General features: G+C 41.3%; 2 protein-coding genes across 2 annotated transcripts in view; one reads left to right on the top strand and one right to left on the bottom strand.

The window, feature by feature from the left end:
• The window catches only part of LOC120027343 (ubiquitin-conjugating enzyme E2 E2-like), a 41,287-nt gene extending 37,934 nt beyond the window's left edge, over nt 1-3,353 (bottom strand). The window contains exons 1-2 of the mRNA XM_038972260.1: nt 3,211-3,353; nt 1,495-1,698 (exon numbers count right to left, since the gene is read on the bottom strand). Of these exons, the coding sequence (XP_038828188.1) occupies nt 1,495-1,691 (197 nt within the window). The 5' untranslated portion in view covers nt 1,692-1,698; nt 3,211-3,353. The remainder of the gene's footprint in view (nt 1-1,494; nt 1,699-3,210) is intronic.
• A 623-nt stretch (nt 3,354-3,976) lies between these two features.
• LOC120027272 (splicing factor 3A subunit 3-like) lies at nt 3,977-17,723 on the top strand. Its single transcript, XM_038972188.1, has 15 exons — nt 3,977-4,171; nt 4,540-4,587; nt 4,744-4,796; nt 4,898-5,003; nt 7,632-7,704; nt 7,787-7,878; nt 7,962-8,044; nt 9,597-9,735; nt 9,843-9,979; nt 14,971-15,078; nt 15,174-15,243; nt 15,444-15,608; nt 15,749-15,859; nt 16,065-16,155; nt 16,900-17,723. The coding sequence occupies exons 1-15, from the start codon at nt 4,076-4,078 to the stop codon at nt 17,031-17,033; spliced, it is 1,506 nt and encodes a 501-aa protein (XP_038828116.1). The 5' UTR covers nt 3,977-4,075; the 3' UTR covers nt 17,034-17,723.
• The last annotated feature ends 5,064 nt before the right edge of the window (nt 17,724-22,787 follow it).

Here is a 22,787-nt window from a genome sequence, read left to right as displayed (position 1 = left end):
CTGTTCCCTAAACGATTGGAAAATAATTTTGCTTCTAACCCCTGCTACTCTCATGAATAATCATAAACATAAAAATTTTGAGATATAAGCCTAGTTCCGAATGTATAATGCGTCTCAGAGTAGGGGTGATGATGTAAATTAGGTCCTCCCTGTCCATAACAATTTGATTCATTATGATCTAAAAGGCTAAACTGATCCTAGTCTGAGACGCTTCATGTGGCCCCTGGCCCTAAATCATCTATTCACAATGCTCGCAACAACTGTTGTTACTATCTGTCATTGTAAATAAGAATTTGTTATTAACTGACTTGCCTAGTTAAATAAAGGTAAAATAAATAAAAAATATTTAAATATATATATATAAATAATAAAAATAAAAATAAATAAAATAAAATATATGAACATATAAATATTGTTTAAAAATGCACAAAAAAGAAAAAATAATACAAATAATAAATATACAAATATATAAGATACTTTAAAAAATATATATACATCTGCTAGATGAGCTATACAAACAGTCAGCTGCAGCCATGGGAGAGGACAACGACAAGCAGCCTTCCAATATCAGGAGACAGGGAAGCGTCACAACATCAGTAGAAAGGGCACCCCTCCGCTCACCACCACTACCACCACCACCACCACTACCACCACCGCCGCCACCACCACCACGGCTCAGAGCAGGAGAGAACCTCAGGTGGTCCTTTTGTTAATTTAACCTGTCATCCCTGTCGCTGTCGACTCATTCCCTCGTTCCGCTCCAAATGTCACGCCATGGAGGAATGTGCACACATACACACACACGGACACACACAGAGGAGTGCTGACAGGTAGGCACCACACCTCAAAGAGCGAGTGAGCGATGGCAGAACAAACGACAGCAGATCCCCTCATCTCCTCTGTGTGCTTGTATTGATAATAAACTCTCTGGTTCATGATGAGAGGAGACTGAGGGTAAATCATTGTGCCCTACTATTCACTATAGGCAGTGGGAAAAGACGTCTTTCTGCAAGGGGCTGTATAACTGTAATACAATCACCACGGTTATGGAGTAAGTCGTTCCCAGGCTTGAATGCACAGTACGCTCTGTAATTTCATCTACAGTATTTTCTCCTGAAGTGGCAAACTTTACCTGATGAGGCTGCAGGCTGTTAAGAGAGGATGGAGGGAGGAATAAATGAGGGAATGAACGAGGGAATCCAGGGGGAAATGGACTAATTACAGAACATGCAGGCCTCCCTTGTTCATGTTCACGCATCCATGGGCTCTCTCTCTGTGACACAAACACTTTGTTTTTCTCTAATGTCCCACAGACCATTGAATTTCATAATAACCCATTGATGGTTATAATAAATCCACTGCTTCAAGGTGCATCTGAGTCAATATCATCTCCGTATTATACTGTTTATGAAGTACTTTTGAACAAGACCATCAAGGACACTTCCTTACACAACCTACATGGACAGAATAGAATAGAGAGAATTGCAGCTATACCTCTTGGCGCTGGTGGAGAGCTTGGCAGCGGTCTTGCTGGATATCTTGGCCTCTTTCTTCTTGGGCGTTGTCTGATCTCGCTCCTGACCCTGCTCCTGACCCGGAGGGGCCACCTCTCTCTGCTCCGCGTCCCAGCTGCCTCCACTTGTGTTGGGACTGTCTTCTGGCCTCGAGCTGGGCTGCACCTCACTGGACATCCTGGCACTGGGACACACATGCATTCGGGGGCACACACACACACACACAGATAAGTCGGGTTTCACACAGATAAGTCGGGTTTGGGGTTTCCCTACACACCCTACAAAGCAGGCTTATCACCTGACTAAAGATATAGCAATCAAAGGTTTGAATCCTATTGGTTCGGTGGTTGTCTTTCAGTCAGTGGCTATTCTGTTAGAAGTACAGTATTAAAAACCAAACCACCAGAGACGGCCAGCCAGCCAGCCACAGCCAACAGAATTAAATACTGTTCCCCTCCTAGGTCTCAGGTCTTTTAAAGGTCATTATAGTAAGGCAGGCAGGTTCCATGTCCCCACAGACCAGCTCACACTACAGCCTCTATAATCAAAGCTCCTTCTACAAGGTCGCATTGAGGAAATGTAATTTCCCAACATACCATATGAGCCCTCAAGGTGAAGCTGTGCATTTTAAACATTCACAGAATGAGAAGTAGTTGTTTGAGTAAATGGGGGTTGTGTGCAGTGTGTGTGTGTTTGTGTGTGTAGGGCTACTGTAAAGGAGCAGATGGTTGCTGAAATGAGCATCACATTCCAGAAAGAGCATGATGACAGACAGCAGATCTTCAATCAATGCAAAGTGAAGCTATACCACACACACTTTGGTCATGAACACTCAGAATCCGTTGGGCAACAATCTGCACATCCAAGTATTTGGATGCATTAACACATTTTTCTCCTGATGCAGTGATTGGTGATTTCTACTGAGGCAACTGATGAGTGTTGTTAATAGGCTAAGCATACAATAACAATGCATGATCTTCTAGGAAACATGTTTCTGTTCTATTTGATTGATTCTACTCTATGAATCATATCTATTTGACAAGTTAAAGACTTATGATCAATTGAAATACTGTGAGATTTGGCTATCAAAGACATGGGCGCACATACATGTAACAATAACATAACACCATCAATGCAACCCCCCAAATGAGGATATCGTTCTTCTCCCAGGCCATCGGCTCTTTAAACACTTTCAGTGTTCTCCTTTTGAAAAGGACCGGTGATGATAAAAACAGCTGAAAAGTAACAAATCCCGTGCTGCATTGGTCTCACAGTCATTCATACAACAACAGATAAGGATGAGCACATTTTTATTTTCTTGTGTAAATAATCCCTGTTGTCACGCGGGGCTGTCACAGTACCTGAGCCAGTAGGTCTACTGCTGGGGGAGCAGCCCTCACATCGCGTGCACCCCACGCAATTGAGGAGGCCTAAAAATGAATACCCCAACAGTAATAGGAGAACCCTCATGTTCCCTCATAGCCTAAAGATACGCTGACACACAAAACAAATCGTTCGCAGCAGCTTGAGTGAAATATTAACTGAGAAGCTTTTTAGTGCCCACATCAAGAAGAGTCATCTAGGCACCAAAGACCCCCCCCCCCCCATATGAGGATATTGTTCTTATCCGGGGCTATCGGGTCTTTAAACATTACTTTCAATGTGCAGTTGTTTCAATGTTTCAGAAAGAGATTACCTTCCAAATAGTTGACGCACAAACGGTCGACGCAAACAATGTTCTATCAACACCTGAAGTAGGCTATATCCCGTGTGTTGCTCGACCGTTCTATTCGATCTTGGTCTCCGCTTTCGTTATCCGCTCTGGCTGTGAGAGAATGAGACAACCGGACCGCCTCTGAGCGCGCGCTCTCCTTTTTTTTTTTTTACACAGTGGGTACACGAGTGCGCGCCACCAAGTGTGTGTGTATTGCGCTGTTCTAATGGGGTAACAAGCATTGGCTGAAGAGGAATAACGGTCAAACCTAACAATATATCATGAATAGGTTACTGTCCTTTTGATATATTAGGGCATTTTTCCTTCTACTTTTTCTTTATTTGCAAAGTTCAAGAAAAGTACACATTACAATCATCTTCAAATCAGACAAGCTGCAGCACCCCCTGAAAAACATGAATAAAAAAAATATTCTCACAAAAGTAGTGCGCTGAGCTTTTATTAGTACTGTTTTAGCAACCCCCCTTGAAAACAAAAAAAAACAATAAAAAACAAAAAAAATATGCAGCACCCCAAACTCCTCCATGCGGCTATGCATACAAGCATATTGAACAACTGGAAATATTCGTTTTTCACAGTGAAAAAGTCTCAAATACATTACTCACAAAAAACAGGAGAAAGAAACGGACTCTCTTCCATACTCAAAAATTCACTGAGCGTGGCGGAACCAAATTTATGGGAACGATGTCTTCTCGAGCGGGGTATAAACTATGGAACTACTTCCTCTCTATCGCAACATGCGCCATTGAAAATCAACGTAGGCCAAGTTTTATGGCATTCATTGTTCAAGTCCGTCTTATTTCTGTAATTTGTGGTTAAGGAAATAACAATGGAGACGATTTTAGAACAACAACGTCGCTACCATGAGGAGAAGGAAAGGCTGTTGGATGCCAAAACAAAGGAAATGATGCATAAGAAAACCACGGTATGTGTTGCATCAATGATAATGCTATTTAATGCTAATGAAGACGTTAATTGATCCAAAGTCAAAGCAAATCAATGTTAGAGCATTAAACAAATTCATATAAGCTAACGTTATTGATGAGGATAGTAGCTTATGTGTTTATTTTGTTTATTTGTGGTCGACTAACAATTGTATCAGTTACAATTTAGCTGGCAACAATTGTATTGTCAGCCAGCTAACGTTAGCCAAATAGCTAATGCAACTAACTTGCTATCTAACTAGTTAACGCTAGTAGTACTAACTAGTATATACAACCCAATGGGATGGAGTTTGTCCCGTTTCTGTCTCTGCCAGCTAACTAATATTTATGCATGTTTATTCTCAAACAGTTACGCGAACAAATAAACTCAGACCATCGAACAAGAGCAATGTTGGATGTGAGTATTCTATGTGATATTGAAACATCACAAGTTGCACCTGTATTTTCATATTAACTTGTCTTGTGGCTAACAGTTAGCCTACTTATTTACCTTGCCAAGGACATGCATGATGTGACACTTTTTTTTAAATGACAAGCTTCGTCATCCTTTCAGAGATACATGGACGTGAGTTCAACTGTCAGGGAAGCATATGAAGACAAAGATGGGTAAGTGTGTGTGTGTGTAATGTTTCAAGCTCTCATGCATGATTAGCCTTCCTATGTGGAGTAAATCAGAGGTGTAATATTTTTGTGTTCTCTTTCTACAGTATGAGGAAGGATGAACTGAACGCCATCTCAGGACCAAATGAGTTTGCAGAGTTCTACAACAGACTTAAACAGATCAAGGAGTTCCACAGGAAGCATCCTAATGAGGTAATTTTTTGTCAGCTGCTTCCTTTCTGTCCTAGCTATAAACTGAAGAAATCATGCCAGAAGTATATCTTCCCTGTTGAGAAGGTTATCAAAAACAATATGTAGTTATTGACACATATCTGTTTTAAAGGGGCAATCTGCCATTGTTTTGGTAAAAAGCTGAGGGGATGGGGCAGGAGAAATATAATCACTCTCAAATTCATAGAGAGAGTTAAAACTGACCATCCATGATATCAAGTATAGTTTGAAACATATTTTGAGACTATTTGGGGCATAACATGTACTTTTTGGTATACCAGCCACAGTAGCAGGTAGATTTAAAAATCTAACAGTCACTTAGATTTTTTACCAGACAAAATGTTTTTCCCGCTACAATTACACCAACAAAACAACAAAAATTGATAAGCATACTTTGTAATGTTTCTAAAACAATAAATGTATTACTAGTAAGAAGTAATGTGGTACACACAAACCGAATCCAGGCACTTATCCTCTCCCGTCTGGACTACTGCAACTTGCTGTTGGCTGGGCTCGCCACTTGTGCCATCAAACCCATGCAACTTATCCAGAATCCTGCAGCCCGCATGGTTTTTAACCTTCCCAAGTTCTCTGTCACCCCGCTCCTCCACACACTCTACTGGCTTCCGGTCGAAGCTCGCATCCACTACAAAACCATGGTGCTAACCTACGGAACAGCAAGAGGAACTGCCCCTCCCGACCTTCAGGCTATGCGCAAACCCTACACCTCAACCCAAGCAGTCCTTTCTTCCACCTCAGTTCTCTTGGCCCTCCTAACCCTACGGGAGGGCATCACCCACTTAGCCAAGTCCATGCTCTTCTCTGTCCTGGCACCCCAATGGTGGAACCAGCTTCCCCCTGAAGCTAGGACAGCAGAGTCCCTGCCCATCTTCTGAAAACATCTGAAACCCTACCTCTTCAAACAGTATCTTAAATAGTCCTCCTCAACAACTAAAAATTAAATGTGAACCAGCACTTTCACTTGATACTCCTCCCCCTTTCTAGCTCTGATTCTACTGATAACTACTTTATTGAGGAAAAATGTACTTTCTCTGCCTGTGATATGTGGTTGTCCCACCTAGCTTCTCTGAAGATGAATGCACTAGCTTTAAGTCGCTCTGGATAAGAGCGTCTGATAAATGACTAAATTGTAAACAATGTATATTGTTTAATTACATTTTTTAATACAAATGTTCAGAGATTTTGTGCCTGTGAGATTGGGTCTGAGTAGTAGACAGTGGTGTAAAGTACTAAAGTAAAAATAATTTTACTTCACTGCATTCCTAAAGAAAATAATGTACTTTCTACTCCATACATTTCCCCTGACACCCAAAGGTACTTGTTACATTTTAAAAGCAGGACAGAAAATGGTCCAATTCACACACTTATCCAGAGAACCTCCCTGGTTATCCCTAATTCCCCTGATCTGGCTGACTCACTAAACACAAATGCTTTGTTTCTAAATTATGTCTGGGTGTTGGGAGTGTGCCCCTGGCTACCCATACGTTTAAAATAGAAAAAAACTTGTGCCGTCTGGTTTGCTTAATATAAGGAAGTGTAAATTATTTGTACTTTTACTTTTGATACTTAACTATATTTAGAACCAAATACTTTTAGACTATTACTCAAGTAGTATTTTACTGGGTGACTTTCACTTTTACTTGAGTCATTTTCTATTAAGGTATCTTTACTTTTACTCAAGTATGACAATTGGGTACTTTTCCCACCACTGGTAGTAGAAGCGTTGTCTTCTCTAGCAGTAGAAAAACCTACTTTGTGGACTAAACAATGTAAATGGCCAAGAAACACAAGGACAAAGTCTCACTTCAGTAGATGTTGGTTTCAAGTAAATTAAACCAACTTTTATGCCTGTGCACAGCGCTTCTAAAAACAATTATTTCACTCAGCTCGTCACTTGAGCACAGCTCCCAGCTAGGCAGTGTTGCAGCGCGGGGTGGAATAGGCTATACAGGGTTATTTGACTGTTTTAATTAACCAGCTATGAAACATAATGGAATAAATATTTTAAACAGCTACTCGTGCATTTATTTTACTATAAATGTGATCATACTTTGCTATTTTTAGTCACAAGTGCAAGTGACATGCTTGCACTGTGGAGCCCTGACCACCCGCCAACGTGGCGGGTGAAATGGACATTTTACCTGCCAATGCCAAAACCTACCCACATTTGGCGGGTGTTAATTTTAGGCCCTGGAGGCTGTACTCTACAGTGTTTGTTTACAAACAATGGAGTAAAATAAGCTTATGTTTTGGCTTCTGGTGGGGTATGACAGTTTAACTAAGTGCATGAGGTATTTTTAAGTTATTCTTCAAGAATCAGTGGGGTTATGTAATTCATTTAAAAGTCAAATAGATACCCCATCGCAGATTGCCCCTTTTAAATTACTATTATAATTCTATATGTCTATTGATTCTGTATGTAATTCTACAGTTCCAGGTGCATGAAAGGAAAAAGGTCCTCGTGTTATTGCATGTTCCACAATAAATGTCTTAAACCAAATCTTGAACAAAAGTTTAGGTCAACCAACTTTCATCAGGGTTTATCATGTCTCCTGCTGTGACTAAATCTGTATGTTATTGTTGTTTCAGATATGTGTGCCCATGTCCATGGAGTTTGACGAGCTGGTCAAGGCTAGAGAGAACCCAACTGAAGAAACACAGAGTGAGCTTTCTATACTGGTGGTGGTATCCATGTCGGACTCTGTGTAGGTATCAATGTAATGATTTATGTGGTCTTTCCCTAGACATGGTGGAATTCAGTGATGAGGAGGCCTACGGACGCTACCTGGATCTCCATGACTGCTATCGGAAGTTTGTCAACCTGAAAGGGGCCGAGGTAAGGTGCCCACTCTCCATACCCACCATAATCTAAAGTCTATTGTAAAACTATACTAAAACTTTCTGGCCTTTCTGTTTCAGAAACTGGAGTACATCAGCTACCTGTCCTCGTTTGACCAGCTGTTTGATATCTCCAAAGACAGAAAGAACGCTGAATACAAAAAGTAAGCATAGCTAACTGTTTTTATCATGATGTTTTCTTTGCGATTGTACTGTAAATGTACTATACTAAACACAACATGCAACAATTTTACTGAGTTACATTTCATATAAGGAAATCAGTCAATTGAAATAAATTCATTAGGCCTTAATCTATGGATTTCACATGACTGGGAATACAGATATGCCTCTGTTGGTCACAGATATATATATTTTTTAAAGTAGGGGTGTGGATCAGAAAACCACTCAGTATCTGGTATGACCACCATTTGCCTCATGCAGCACAACACATCTCCTTCCCATAGAGTTGATCAGGGTGTCGATTGTGGAATGTTGTCCCACTCCTCTTCAATGGCTGTGCGAAGTTGCTGCATATTTGCGGGAACTGAACACGCTGTCGTACACGTCGATCCAGAGCATCCCAAACATGCTCAATAAGTGACATGTCTGGTGAGTATGCAGGCCATGGAGGAACTGGAACATTTTCAGCTTACAGGAATTATGTACAGATCCTTGCGACATGGTGCATTATCATGCTGAAACATGAGGCGATGGTGGCACAACAATGGGCCTCTGGATCTTGCCATGGTATCTCTGTGTATTTAAATTGCCATTGATAAAATGGAATTGTGTTTGTTGTCTGTAGCTTATGCCTGCCCATACCATACCACCACCATGGGGCACTCTGTTCACAACGTTGACATCAGCAAAACGCTTGCCCACACGACGCAATACAAGCTATCTGCCATCTGCCCAGTACAGTTGAAACCAGGATTTATCAATGAAGAACACTTCTCCAGCGTGCCAGTGGCCATCGAAGGTGAGCATTTGCCAACTGAAGTCGGTTACGACGCTGAACTGCAGTCGTGAGGATGACGAGGACACCGATGAGCTTCCCTGACAGTTTGTGCAGAAATTCTTTGGGTGTACAACTCGGTTTCATCAGCTGTTCAGGTGGTTCGTCTCAGACCATCCCGTAGGTGAAGATGCCGGATGTGGAGGTCCTGGGCTGGCATGGTTACACGTGGTTTGCGGTTGTGAGGCCGGTTGGGTGTACTTAAATGACAGTGGAGGCGGCTTATGGTCGAGAAATTAACATTTAATTGTCTGGCAACAGCTCTGGTGGCCATTCCTGCAGTCAGAATGCCAATTGCACGCTCCTTCAACTTGAGACATCTGTGACATTGTGTGACACAACTGCACGATTTTAGTGGCCTTTTATTGTCCCAGCAAAAGGCGCGCCTGTGTAATAATCACGCTGTTTAATCAGCTTCATGATATGTCACACTTATCAGGTGGATGGATTATCTTGGCAAAGGAAAAATGCTCACTAACAGGGATGTAATCAAATTTGTGCACAATTTGAGTGAAACACGCTTTTTGTGCGTCTGCAACATTTCTGGGATCTGTTATTTCAGCTCATGAAACATGGAACCAACACTTGACGTTGTATTCATATTTTTGTTCAGTATAAATGTTATTCCTATATAATTGTAGTACCTTTTTTGAATTTGTTTTTCCATCAGGTTGTGTGACACCTGTGTTATGTTATAACAGGTACTTAGAGATGCTACTGGAGTACCTTCAGGACTACACAGAGAGAGTCAAACCTCTGCTTGACCAGAATGATCTCTACGGCAAGATCCTGGGAGAGTTTGAGAAGAAGTGGGAGATGGGGACCTTCCCTGGCTGGCCAGTGAGTGTCCAAGATGGGGAGGATGTCTACTATAGCAACAGTAGTGTGATGGTCTAGATGGGTGTTTTAATTATTATTATTATTTTTTTTTTTTAATTCTCTTATAGAAAGAGACGAGCAGTGCTCTGACCCATGCAGGAGCCCACCTGGACCTTTCTGCTTTCTCCTCTTGGGAGGAGTTGGCTTCCCTGGGTCTGGACAGGTTAAAGTCTGCCCTTATGGCCCTGGGCCTGAAATGTGGAGGGTAAGCAATTAACATACTTTTCTGTGGCTGGGAGGTCGTCTATGGACATGCAATCAATCTGGAATATGGTAATAACATTATTGTAATTGCAATGTTATAACAGTAACTGGAAAAATGTAATATCAAATTCCATCTGTACACTAGGAGTATATATAGACGGTGTAATGATTAGGGCTGTTGTGGTGACCGTATTACCGCCACCCTGCTAGTCACGAGTCATGAAGGCAGTCAAATTCCATGTTTTAATTTTACCTTTATTTAATTAGACAAGTCAGTTAAAACCTGTTGAGGACAGAGGGCGCTGTTTTCACTTTGGGGGAAAATCGTGCCCAATTTAAACGGCCTCGTACTCAATTCTTGCTCGTACAATATGCATATTATTATTACTATTGGATAGAAAACACTCTCTAGTTTCTAAAACCGTTTGAATTATATCTGTGAGTAAAACAGAACTCCTTTTGCAGCAAACTTCCTGACAGGAAGTGGAAAATCTGAAATCGATGCACTCTTCTAGGGGCTGCCTATTAAACTCCTTGATATTTATTAGTTTAGATGCACTTCATACGTCTTCCACTAGATGTCGACAAGCAGTGAGAGAAGAAATTGAGTGTGTAACTTGATCTGGACTCGAATCATAGCTCTTGGCATGACGTGTCACCAGTTTCCTGTTTTCTGGAGAGCGCGAGGAGGGACCTGGATTTGCCTTCTGATAAGCTGCCGTTATGGACGACTAATATCTCCGGCTTTGATTTTATTTGATACATGTGACAATATCATCGTAAAGTATGTTTTTTCAATATAGTTTAATCAGATTATTGAAATTATTTCGGGAGTTTTGCCGTGTTCCGTTCTCTTCCGTTTGTTGACATGGAGAGATTCGCGCCACTTGGCAAGTGTGCTTGCTAAATCGAGAGGGAAAAAGGCCGTTCTAAATCCAAACAACGATTGTTCCCGACAAAGGACCCCTTGTACAACATTCTTATGAAAGATCAGCAAAAGTAGGACCTATTTTATGATGCTATTTCATATATCTGTCGAACATGTTGTGCTAGTCGTTTGCACCCAGCTTTTGGGTACTCTCTCGCTATACCTAAGCTGGATGTCGTAATGAAGTTATTTTTAGAATTCTAACACGGCGATTGCATTAAGAACTAGTGTATCTATCATTTCCTATACAACATGTATTTTTTAGTTATGTTTATGAATAGTCATTTGGTCAGAATATGTGTGTCAGAAAAATATCCGGACGTTGTGGGAAAAAGATGCTACGTTAGCACAATGTATAACCACTGATTTCAGCTCTAAATATGCACATTTTCGAACAAAACATAAGTGTATGTATAACCTGATGTTATAGGACTGTCATCTGATGAAGCTTATCAAGGTTAGTCAAAAATTATATATTTTGCTGGTTTGTCACGATCGCTAACTTTTACTACTGGGGAATGGCTTGTGTTTCTGGCTATTGTGGTAAGCTAATATAACGCTATATTGTGTTTTCGCTGTAAAACACTTAAGAAATCGGAAATATTGGCTGGAATCACAAGATGCCTGTCTTTCATTTGCTGTACACCATGTATTTTTCAAATGTTTTATGATGAGTATTTAGGTATTTGACGTTGGTGTCTGTAATTATTATGGCTGCTTTCGGTGCAATTTCTGATTGTAGCTGCAATGTAAACTATGATTTATACCTGAAATATGCACATTTTTCGAACAAAACATAGATTTATTGTATAACATGTTATAAGACTGTCATCTGATGAAGTTGTTTGTTGGTTAGTTTGGTTGGTTCTTGGTTAGTTAGGTTGGCTTTGCATGCTACCTGTGCTGTGAAAAATGTCTGTCCTTTTTTGTATTTGGTGGTGAGCTAACATAAATATACGTGCTGTTTTCGCTGTAAAACATTTTAAAAATCGGACATGTTGGCTGGATTCACAAGATGTGTACCTTTCATTTGCTGTATTGGACTTGTTAATGTGTGAAAGTTAAATATTTCTAAAAAATATATTTTGAATTTCGCGCTCTGCCTTTTCAGTGGAATGTGGGAGGAGTTCCGCTAAAATTCCTCAAACATACATGTGTCTTATATCATTTTAAAAGGTAATCTTGTTGTTAATCCCACCAAAGTGTCAGATTTCAAATATGCTTTTCAGCGAAAGCACTACAAACGATTATGTTAGGTCACCACCAAACCACAATAAGCACAGCCATTTTTTCCAGCGAAAGATAGCAGTCAGAAAAAGCAGAAATAGAGAGAAAATTAATCACTAACCTTTGATTATCTTTATCAGATGACACTCATAGGACTTCATGTTACACAATACATGCGTGTTTTGTTTGATAAAGTTCATATTTATATAAAAAAATCTGAGTTTACATTGGCGCGTTACATTCACTAGTTCCAAAAACATCAAGTGATTTTGCATAGCCACATCGTTTCAACAAAAATACTCATTATAAATGTAGATGATAATACAAGTTTTACACATGGAATTATAGATATACCTCGCCTTAATGCAACCGCTGTGTCAGATTTCAGAAAAGCAAATCATGCAATCTGAGACGGAGCTCAGAACAATAGCCAAATTAGCCGCCATGTTGGGGTCAACAGAAACCAGAAAATACATGATAAATGTTTCCTTACCTTTGAACTTCATCAGAATGCAGTCCTAGGAATCCCAGGTCCACAATAAATGCTTGATTTGTTCGATAATGGCCGTTATTTATGTCCAATTAGCTACTTTGGTTAGCGCCTTTGGTAAACAATTCCAAAGTCACAAAGCGCCTCCACTATAACGTGACGAAATGTCCAAAAGTTACGTAACAGTCAGTAGAAACATGTCAAACGATGTACTGACTCAATCTTTAGAATGTTGTTAACATACATCTTGAATAACGTTCCAACCGGAGAATTAGATTGACTTCAGAAGAGCGGTGGAACGGAGGTCCTCCTCATGTGAAAGCGCATGGTGAAAGCATGCTCAGCTCGTGGCAGTGATTACTAATTCCTGTCTCCTTCGGCCCCCCTTCACATTAGTCATCAGACAAAGTTCTATTGACTGTTGACATCTAGTGGAAGCCGTAGGAAGTGAAAACTCATCCATATCTCGCTGTAATTTCATTGAGAGCTTGGTTGAAAATCTGCCACCTCAGAAAAATTTCAAACAGGAAGTGGAACTTCTCAGGTTTTTGCCTGCCATATGAGTTCTGTTATACTCACAGACATAATTCAAACAGTTTTAGAAACTTCAGAGTGTTTTCTATCCAATACAAATAATAATATGCAAATATTAGCAACTATGACTGAGGAGCAGGCAGTTTACTATGGGCACCTCTGTGCACCTTTCATCCGAGCTACTCAATACTGCCCCTGCAGCCATAAGTAGTTAAGAACAAATTCTTATTTTCATTGACGGCCTAGGAACACTGGGTTAACTGTCTTGTTCAGGGGCAGAACGACAGATTTTTACCATGTCAGCTTGGGGATTCGATCTTGCAACCTTTCGGTTACTAGTCCATCGCTCTAATTAATAGTTTAACATTTTAAGCTAAATCGTTCTGATCTGTTACGTCAGCCACATTGTGTAAAAAAGTTTTTTGATGCTAGTGGTTGTATTAATTTGATCTATCACATCCCACAACTGTCCCAGACTGTTTGGAATATCTATTTCTCGCACAGAATAGGTCAACTTTTCTACTATAGGGGATAGTAGATTGACATAAGCTAGTGCTTTTGCTGTTTGTTAGGGAAAGGGTGATACCTAGTCAGTTGTACAACTGAATGCCTTCAACTGAAATGTGTCTTCTGCATTTAACCCTCTGAATCAGAGAGGTGCGCGGGGCTGCCTTAATCGACATCCACGTCTTCGACGCCCGGAGAACAGTGGGTTAACCTTCTTGCTCAGGGGCAGAAGGACAGATTTTTACCATGTCAGCTCAGGGATTAGATCCAGCAACTTTTCTGTTACTGGCACAACGCTTTAACCAATAAGCTGCCGTCAGGCCTACTCATCTTGTTGGCTCAGGAAAAGTAAATGTGGACATTTCTTCTAATATCTTCAATATGCACCTCGGAATTGCGTCCCCGATGTCTATCTTCACTTGTAGCCTGTGAGAAAGACCAGATCACGTAAGTGAGAGGTGCTTCGGAGCAGGCAGCACTAGGCATGTATTATTTTAGAGTGCATTATGGCCATGCAAAGGGGATGCTGGCAGGAAATTCGAAGCATTATCAAGTGCTTCTCAAATTGTGAATGAGACTGACCGTGTGTACAGCCTGCACAAAAAAACAAAGCAGAGCTCATGCCTTTTCAAGTGACTTTTTTTTATTATGCAGCCTTACAATGTATTACAAATCAAAATATATAGCCCAGTGTTTGTAGAACAATTAAAGTTATATTAATAACTTTAAATTGAGCATATAGGAGTGCCTATTTTTGTTAACCGCTCAACACAGAATAGCCGCATGTGCACACTCCCTCGGAAATAGTCTGGAGAAAATATCCTTTCTATTTTATTGAGCTGTGTTCAATTGTATTATTCATACTATACAATAATGCCACGGAATTCTAAGCAAATCTTGTCTGCTAAATGAACTGGTGTAGCCCACAGCCATAGCCAGATCAGGACCTAACATAAGGACAACTCAGAGTATGCTGCTATTTTCTTCTGAAATAAACTGCTTTTGCATGTTTCTTTAGACTGATTTAAAATAAATAATGGATTTATTGTGAAGGTGTAGGCTATATTACATGGATTTATTAGACTTTTAAAATGTAGATGTTCCAAAGGTCCGCATCAGTGGCTTGTAGGCTGTGTGTGGAAGCCAGGAGATGCTAAATGTGTTTGTCAATTACCGTGAGGCTTATTTGATTGACAATCACTGGCTGATGAAATTGTGTGACCGCCACAGCCCTAGTAATGACGAATTAAATATCGGATTGGGTGTGTCAGATGAAAGGTGGCTAAATGTGTATGTGACCCCACAGAACCCTGGAGGAGAGAGCCCAGAGGCTGTTTAGCACCAAAGGCAAATCTCTGGAATCTCTGGATCCCTCCCTATTCGCCAAGAACCCTAAGTCCAAAGGACCCAAGAAGTATGTGATCGTCAGTTAAACACTTGCATGATTGTGTTTTTTCTGCACCTGGTGGGATGATGTAGCCCTGTTATTGACCATTCTAATTTCTGCAGAGACACGGAGCGTAACAAAGAAATCGCCTTCCTGGAGTCTCAGATTTATGAGTATGTGGAAATCCTGGGGGTATGTAAAAGCTGGCAAGGATGACTCCTCTTATATATTTTCACAATCGTATTTAATCAATGTCAGTAGTTGTGAGGACGACTTTTGAAATGTGCCTATATAAAATGGTTAGTTCCTGCCAATCTATAGGTGTGTGTTACTCCCGATAATCCACACAAACACCTGTTCACAGTTCCATCTGATTGTCTATGGCACTGTAGGAGCAGAGGCAGCTGACCCATGAGAACGTGCAGAGGAAGCAGGCCCGGACAGGAGAGGAGAGAGAGGATGAAGAAGAGGAGCAGCTCAGTGAGAGTGAGAGTGAAGATGAGGACAACGAGATCATCTACAACCCCAAGAACCTGCCTCTCGGCTGGGATGGAAAGGTCAGGACCTCCTTCCATACATCAGACCTGTGTACTAGCTGTGAAAAAGTTCTGCAATCAAATAAAAGCGGTATTATTTATTCAGACTTTATTGTACAGCGGTTGCATGCCACCATGCTAATCTTGTTTATCTGTTCTAGCCCATTCCATACTGGCTGTATAAACTCCATGGGCTGAACATCAACTATAACTGTGAGATCTGTGGAAACTACACATACAGGGGACCCAAGGCCTTCCAGAGGCACTTTGCAGTATGTTCAAATTTCTCATAATTATTAGCTTACGTCATTACAATGTCATACTGGGTTATTACATTGTTATATCAATGCCCTCCTTTCATGTTTTAATATGTGCATAATGAGTGAAACTGAAGAGGATTCGATTTTAGAAAGTGTACTAATTCTGTTCTCCGCTAATATTGTTGCTAGCTAATATGTTGTCTTGCCCACCCCCCAGGAGTGGCGTCACGCCCATGGCATGCGCTGCCTGGGAATCCCCAACACGGCTCACTTTGCCAACGTCACCCAGATCGAGGACGCTGTCTCTCGTAAGTAGTTCTGTTACAGCCCTGATAGAGGCTGAGGCAGATGATAAGTCAAAAGAATGAGTATTGTTAATTGGGTTGAATAGAATCATGTTAGAGAAAAGTGTTACCAGACCAATAAATATTGGTCAGTGTAGTTGTGCAACCAGATTGCCCTCGCAAAAAAGTTTCTAACCGCAAGGGTCTTTACTGGTTAAATAATGAAAAATGGCTGGTCATGGCCTCCCGAGTGGCGCAGCGGTCTGAGGCACTGCAGCGCAGTGCTTGAGGCATCACTAAAGACCCGGGTTCGATTCCCAGGCTGTCACAGCCAGCCGGCCGTGACGGGGAGGCGGTGCACAATTGGCTCATTGTCGTCTGGGTTTGGAGAAGGGTTTGGCCGGACGGGATTTCCTTGTCCAATTGCGCTCTTGTGACTTCTTCTGGCCATCCGGGCGCATGCAAGCGGACTTCGGTCGTTAGCTGTAAGGTGTTTCCTCTGACACATTGGTGCAGCTGGCTTCCAGGTTAAGTGAGCAGTGTGTCAAGGATGCGTGCCGCTTGGCGGGGTCGTGTTTCGGAGGACGCGTGGCTCACGACCTTCGCTTCTCCCGAGTCTGTACGGGAATTGCAGAGATGGGATAAAACTGTGACTACCAATTGGATATCATGAAATTGGGGGGAAAGGTAAAAAATAACAAGACTGGTCTTTCAGTCCATGTGCTGGATCATGATGGATGATAATACTAATATGTATTTTTAACCCAGTGTGGTCAAAGCTGAAGTCCCAGAAGTCATCAGAGCGGTGGCAACCAGATACAGAGGAGGAGTACGAGGACTCCAGTGGAAACGTGGTCAACAAGAAGACCTACGAGGATCTGAAGAGACAGGGTTTGCTGTAGAGCGTTGAGACGCGCAACGTGATGACCACCGAAAAATGTCTTTATTTGACCTTTTCATTTCCACCTAATCTGTTGTACCTTTAACTGTAAGTTGTAATGTTGTTTTTAGTAATTCCTCCCTTTGACAACCTTTTTGAAATGAAGCAGCCATTGATTTTAATAATACATTTGAGTACCATTTGTCACCATTGTTGTTAGTTCTAGTAGAACGCAATTGTAATGTCTTATCAAGTTGCCTAGGGCAAGGGTATTCAACTCCTTACGAGGTCCAGAGCTTGCTGGTTTTCTATTCTACCTGATAATAATTAATTGCACCCACCTGGTGTCCCAGGTCAAAATCAGTTCCTGATTAGAGGGGAACAATGGAAAAAATGCAGTGGAACTGGTTTCGAAGTTCAGAGTTGAGTTTGAGGGCTTAGGGGGTCACCTGAACGACTGCCCATTCCCTTGTGATTAAACATTTTGGGATAAATGTACCTCTGCTACATCCAATGGTGCTTTGACAGGACCCATGGTTTGTAAGAACCCTCGCCTTGTGAGCGGGGAGTCTACCTATATCTTTACACTTGCTCATTGATTCCTCTGTTTGCCTTGTATGGAAAATGAACATGTAATTTCTCATACATTTATTAAAATATTTAAGGCTTGCTCAGCAGTCTTTTTGGCATTAAACAAATAAGACTTCTACTATATTTGAGTGAGTTGTTAATTAGTCAATATTCTTGTAACATGCCTTGCAGTGACATGCAAATTGACTTACAGGATCAGTTTGCCAATGTAAGAGTACAGTTGAGGGAAGAAAGATGCCTGAATATTACTAAAAGAACAGTTAATCTGATGAATTTGGTCGGTGTTTAACTGTAATATACACCATCCGACAGTCATAAATAGTGATACTGTACAGAAACATGTATTAAGCAGAGATATGGACAGTATTTCATTGTTTACCAATCTAGTTGGGCACTAATTTACCATTAAAAGGCTGCCTCTCGTTTAAAGAGAACTAGGAACTAAGCCTTTCCTTGGCTGATGGGTTGAGATGGCAGTTCTGGCTCTTGATGTCGGCTGTGTCCTGAGGGCATCATAAAACAACTACAGTGTGTTCTACAAGTGCTCCTGGACCCTAGGGACAACACTAACGAGATGGGTTCATATCTCTCATTGAGGAATACTGAGCTCACCAAAATAATGCCCACACCATCACATGACTGAGAATCTGAAACCTTCATTAATTAACACACCTTTACTAGCCTGAGTGCCAGATCTGTTTGTACTGTCTGTTTGTACTGGGACTCAGGCTACACTTTTGCAGACGAATTCTCCGCACGTTGTCATTTAGTGCTTTTGAATCTAACTATTAGGAAAACTGTGGGAGATGGAGACCAACTTCCACAAATGACCCCAACATGACAAAAGCTCAAACCAACCAACTCACCATGAGCAAACTATCCCATATACACAACCAGCTCAAAGACTGAGAACAGCCAAACCATTCACACCACCATGGTCCCACCAGGAAGAGACTTCTACAATACAGACCGTAAAAAATAAGTCTTCCCTACATCTCAGACTGGGGGATAATACACCAAAACTCAAGACTGAGAGAAACAATACGGAAAAAGATAGAATGAAAGTCACCCCTTCTTTGGGGCTCCCGAGTGGTGCAGCGGTCAAAGGCACTGCATCTCAGTGCTAGAGGTGTCAATACAGACACCCTGGTTCAAATCCAGGCTATCACAACCAGCTGTGATTGGGAGTCCCTCAATTGGCCCAGCGTCGTTCGGGTTTGGCCGGTGTAGGCCGTCATTGTAAATAAGAATTTGTTCTTAACTGACTTGCCTAGTTACATTAAAAAACTAAAATACATCTCAAGAAGGAGATAGTGAACTATAGTGAGGATGAGTCCCGACCCCTCCTGTCTCAGCCTCCAGTATTTACAGTGCCTTGCAAAAGTATTCATCCCCCTTGGCATTTTTCCTATTTTGTTGCATTACAACCTGTAATTTAAATTGATTTTTATTTGGATTCCATGTAATGGACATTAGAGGCCGACCGATTAATCGGAATGGCCGATTAATTAGGTCCGATTTCACGTTTTCATAACAATCGGAAATCGATAATTTTGGACGCCAATTTTGCCGATTATTATTTTATTTTTTTACACCTTTATTTAACTAGTAAAGTCAGTTAAGAACACATTCTTATTTTCAATGACGGCCTATGAACGGTGGGTTAACTGCCTTGTTCAGGGGCAGAACGACAGATTTTTACCTTGTCAGCTCAGGGATTCAATCTTGCAACCTTACGGTTAACTAGTCCAACGCTCTAATCACCTGCCTCACGAGGAGCCTGCCTGTTACGCGAATGCAGTAAGAAGCCAAGGTAAGTTGCTAGCTAGCATTAAACTTATCTTATAAAAAACAATCAATCATAATCACTAGTTAACTACACATGGTTGATGATATTACTAGTTTATCTAGCGTGTCCTGCGTTGCATATAATCGATGCGGTGCGCATTCGCGAAAAAGGACTGTCGTTGCTCCAACGTGTACCTAACCATAAACATTAATGCCTTTCTTAAAATCAATACACAGAAGTATATATTTTTAAACCTGCATATTTAGCTAAAATAAATCCAGGTTAGCAGGCAATATTAACCAGGTGAAATTGTGTCACTTCTCTTGCGTTCATTGCACGCAGAGTCAGGGTATATGCAACAGTTTGGGGCGCCTGGCTCATTGCGAACTAATTTGCCAGAATTTTACGTAATTATGACATAACATTGAAGGTTGTGCAATGTAACAGGAATATTTAGACTTATGGATGCCACCCGTTAGATAAAATACAGAACGATTCCGTATTTCACTGAAAGAATAAACGTTTTGTTTTCAAGATGATAGTTTCCGGATTCGACCATATTAATGACCTAAGGCTCGTATTTCTGTGTGTTATAATTAAGTCTATGATTTGATAGAGCAGTCTGACTGAGCGATGGTAGGCACCAGCAGGCTCCTAAGCATTCATTCAAACAGCACTTTCGTGCGTTTTGCCAGCAGCTCTTCATGCGCTGTTTATGACTTCAAACCTATCAACTCCCGAGATTAGGCTGGTGTAACCGATTTGAAATGGCTAGCTAGTTAGTGGGGTGCGGGCTAATAGCGTTTTTTCAAACGTCACTCGCTCTGAGACTTGGAGTGATTGTTTCCCTTGCTCTGCATGGGTAACGCTGCTTCGAGGGTGGCTGTTGTCCATGTGTTCCTGGTTCGAGCCCAGGTAGCGGCGAGGAGAGGGATGGAAGCTATACTGTTAAACTGGCAATACTAAAGTGCCTATAAGAACATCCAATAGTCAAAGGTATATGAAATACAAATCGTATAGAGAGAAATAGTCCTATAATTCCTATAATAACTACAACCTAAAACTTCTTAAAGCACATATTGCACTTTTACTTTCTTCTCCAACACTTTGTTTTTGCATTATTTAAACCAAATTTAACATGTTTCATTATTTATTTGAGGCTAAATTGATTTTATTGATGATTCATTCAGTATTGTTGTTATTGTCATTATTACAAATACCTTTTTTTTTATTTTTTTTAAATCGGCCGATTAATCGGTAGCGGCTTTTTTTGGTCCCAATAATCGGTATCGGCGTTGAAAAATCATAATCGGTCGACCTCTAATGGACATACACAAAACAGTCCAAATTACTTGTTTCAAAATATTTAAAAAAAATTATTCACCCCTTTGCTATGAAGCCCCTAAATAAGATCTGGTGGAACCAATTACCTTCAGAAGTCACATAATTAGTTAAATAAAGTCCACCTGTGTGCAATCTAAGTGTCACATGATCGGTCACATGATATCAGTATATATACACCTGTTCTGAAAGGCCCCAGATTCTGCAAAACCACTAAGCAAGGTGCACCACCAAGCAAGCGGCACCATGAAGACCAAGGAGCTCTACAAACAGGTCAGGTCAGGTCAGAGACTCATATCTCCCTCACTAGCTTTAAGCACCAGCTGTCAGAGAAGCTCACAGATCACTGCACCTGTACATAGCCCATCTGTAAATAGCCCATCCAACTACCTCATCCGCATACTGTATTTATTTATTTATCGTGCTCCTATGCACCCCAGTATCTTTACTTGCACATTCATCTTCTGCACATCTACCATTCCAGTGTTTAATTGCTATATTGTAATTACTTCGCAACCATGGCCTATTTATTGCCTTACCTCCCTTATCCTACCTCATTTGTACACACTGTATAGACTTTTTCTACTGTATTATTGACTGTATGTTTCTTTATTCCATGTGTAACTCTTTGTTGTTGTTTGTGTCGAACTGCTTTACTTTATCTTGGCCAGGTCGCAGTTGCAAATTATATCCTTGTCTCATCGCACACTAGCGACTCCTGTGGCGGGCCGTGCACGCTGACCAGGTCGCCAGGTGTACGGTGTTTCCTCCGACACATTGGTGCGCCTGGCTTCCGGGTTGGATGTGTGCGTTGTGTCAAGAAGCAGTGCGGCTTGGTTGGGTTGTGTTTCGGAGGACGCATGGCTCTCAACCTTCGCCTTTCCCGAGTCCGTGCGGGAGTTTCAGCGACGAGACAAGACTAACTACTACCAATTGGATACCACGAAATTGGGGAGAAAAAAGGGATTAAAAAAAAGAGAAGTACAGATCAGGGTTGGGTTCTAAAAAAATATCAGAAACTTTGAACATCCCGTGGAGCACCATTCAATCCAATTATAAAAAAATGGAAAGAATATGGCACCATAGCAAACCTGCCAAGAGAGGGCCACCCACCAAAACTCAGACCAGGCAAGGAGGGCATTAATCAGAGGCAACAAAGGGACCAAAGATAACCCTGAAGGAGCTGCAAAGCTCCACAGCGGAGATTGGAGTATCTGTCCATAGGACCACTTTAAGCCGTACACTCCACAGAGCTGGGCATTACGGAATTGTGGCCAGAAAAAAAGCCATTGCTTAAAGAAAAGAATAAGCAAACACGCTTGGTGTTTGCCAAAAGGCACATTGGATACTCCCCAAACATATGGAAGAAGGTACTCTTGTCAGATGAGACTAAAATTGAGCTTTTTGGCCATCAAGGAAAACGCTATGTCTGGCGCAAACCCAACATCTCTCATCACCCCGAGAATGCCATCCCCACAGTGAAGCATGGTGGTGGCAGCTTCATGCTGTGCGGATGTTTTTCATCAGCAGGGACTGGGAAACTGTTCAGAATTGAAGGAATGATGGATGGCGCTAAATTGAGGGAAACCTGTTTCAGTCTTCCAGAGTTTTGAGACTGGGACGGAGGTTCACCTTCCAGCAGGACAATGACCCTAAGCATACTGCTAAAGCAACATTCTAGTGGTTTAAGGGGAAACATTTTTAAATATCTTGGAATGGCCTAGTCAAAGCCCAGACCTCAAACCAATTGAGAATGTGTGGTATGACTTAAAGATTGCTGTACACCAGCGGAACCCATCCAACTTGAAGGAGCTGGAGCAGTTTTGCATTGAAGAATGGGTTAAAATCCCAATGACTAGATGTGCCAAGCTTATAGCGACATACTCCAAGAGACTTGCAGCTGTAATTGCTGCAAAAGGTGGCTCTACAAAGTATTTACTTTGGGGGGTGAATAGTTTTTAGTTTTTTTTGTCTTATTTCTTGTTTGTTTCACCCCAAAAATATTTTGCATCTTCAAAGTGGTAGGCATGTTTAAATGAAATGATAGGGAAGTAT

This window comes from Salvelinus namaycush, chromosome 32, assembly GCF_016432855.1.
Source record: "Salvelinus namaycush isolate Seneca chromosome 32, SaNama_1.0, whole genome shotgun sequence".
In the NCBI taxonomy this organism is placed as follows: Eukaryota; Metazoa; Chordata; class Actinopteri; order Salmoniformes; family Salmonidae; genus Salvelinus; species Salvelinus namaycush.
The sequence above is the reverse complement of the archived record's forward strand: the minus strand, read 5'-3'. Positions and strand labels throughout refer to the sequence as shown.

Coding starts and splice junctions, on each gene's coding strand:
- LOC120027272 (XM_038972188.1), top strand. CDS start 4,076: ATGGAGACGATTTTAGAACAACAACGTCGCTACCATGAGGAGAAGGAA. Junction 9,736..9,842: donor GGACCTTCCCTGGCTGGCCA/GTGAGTGTCCAA, acceptor ATTCTCTTATAG/AAAGAGACGAGCAGTGCTCT. Junction 9,980..14,970: donor CTGGGCCTGAAATGTGGAGG/GTAAGCAATTAA, acceptor GTGACCCCACAG/AACCCTGGAGGAGAGAGCCC.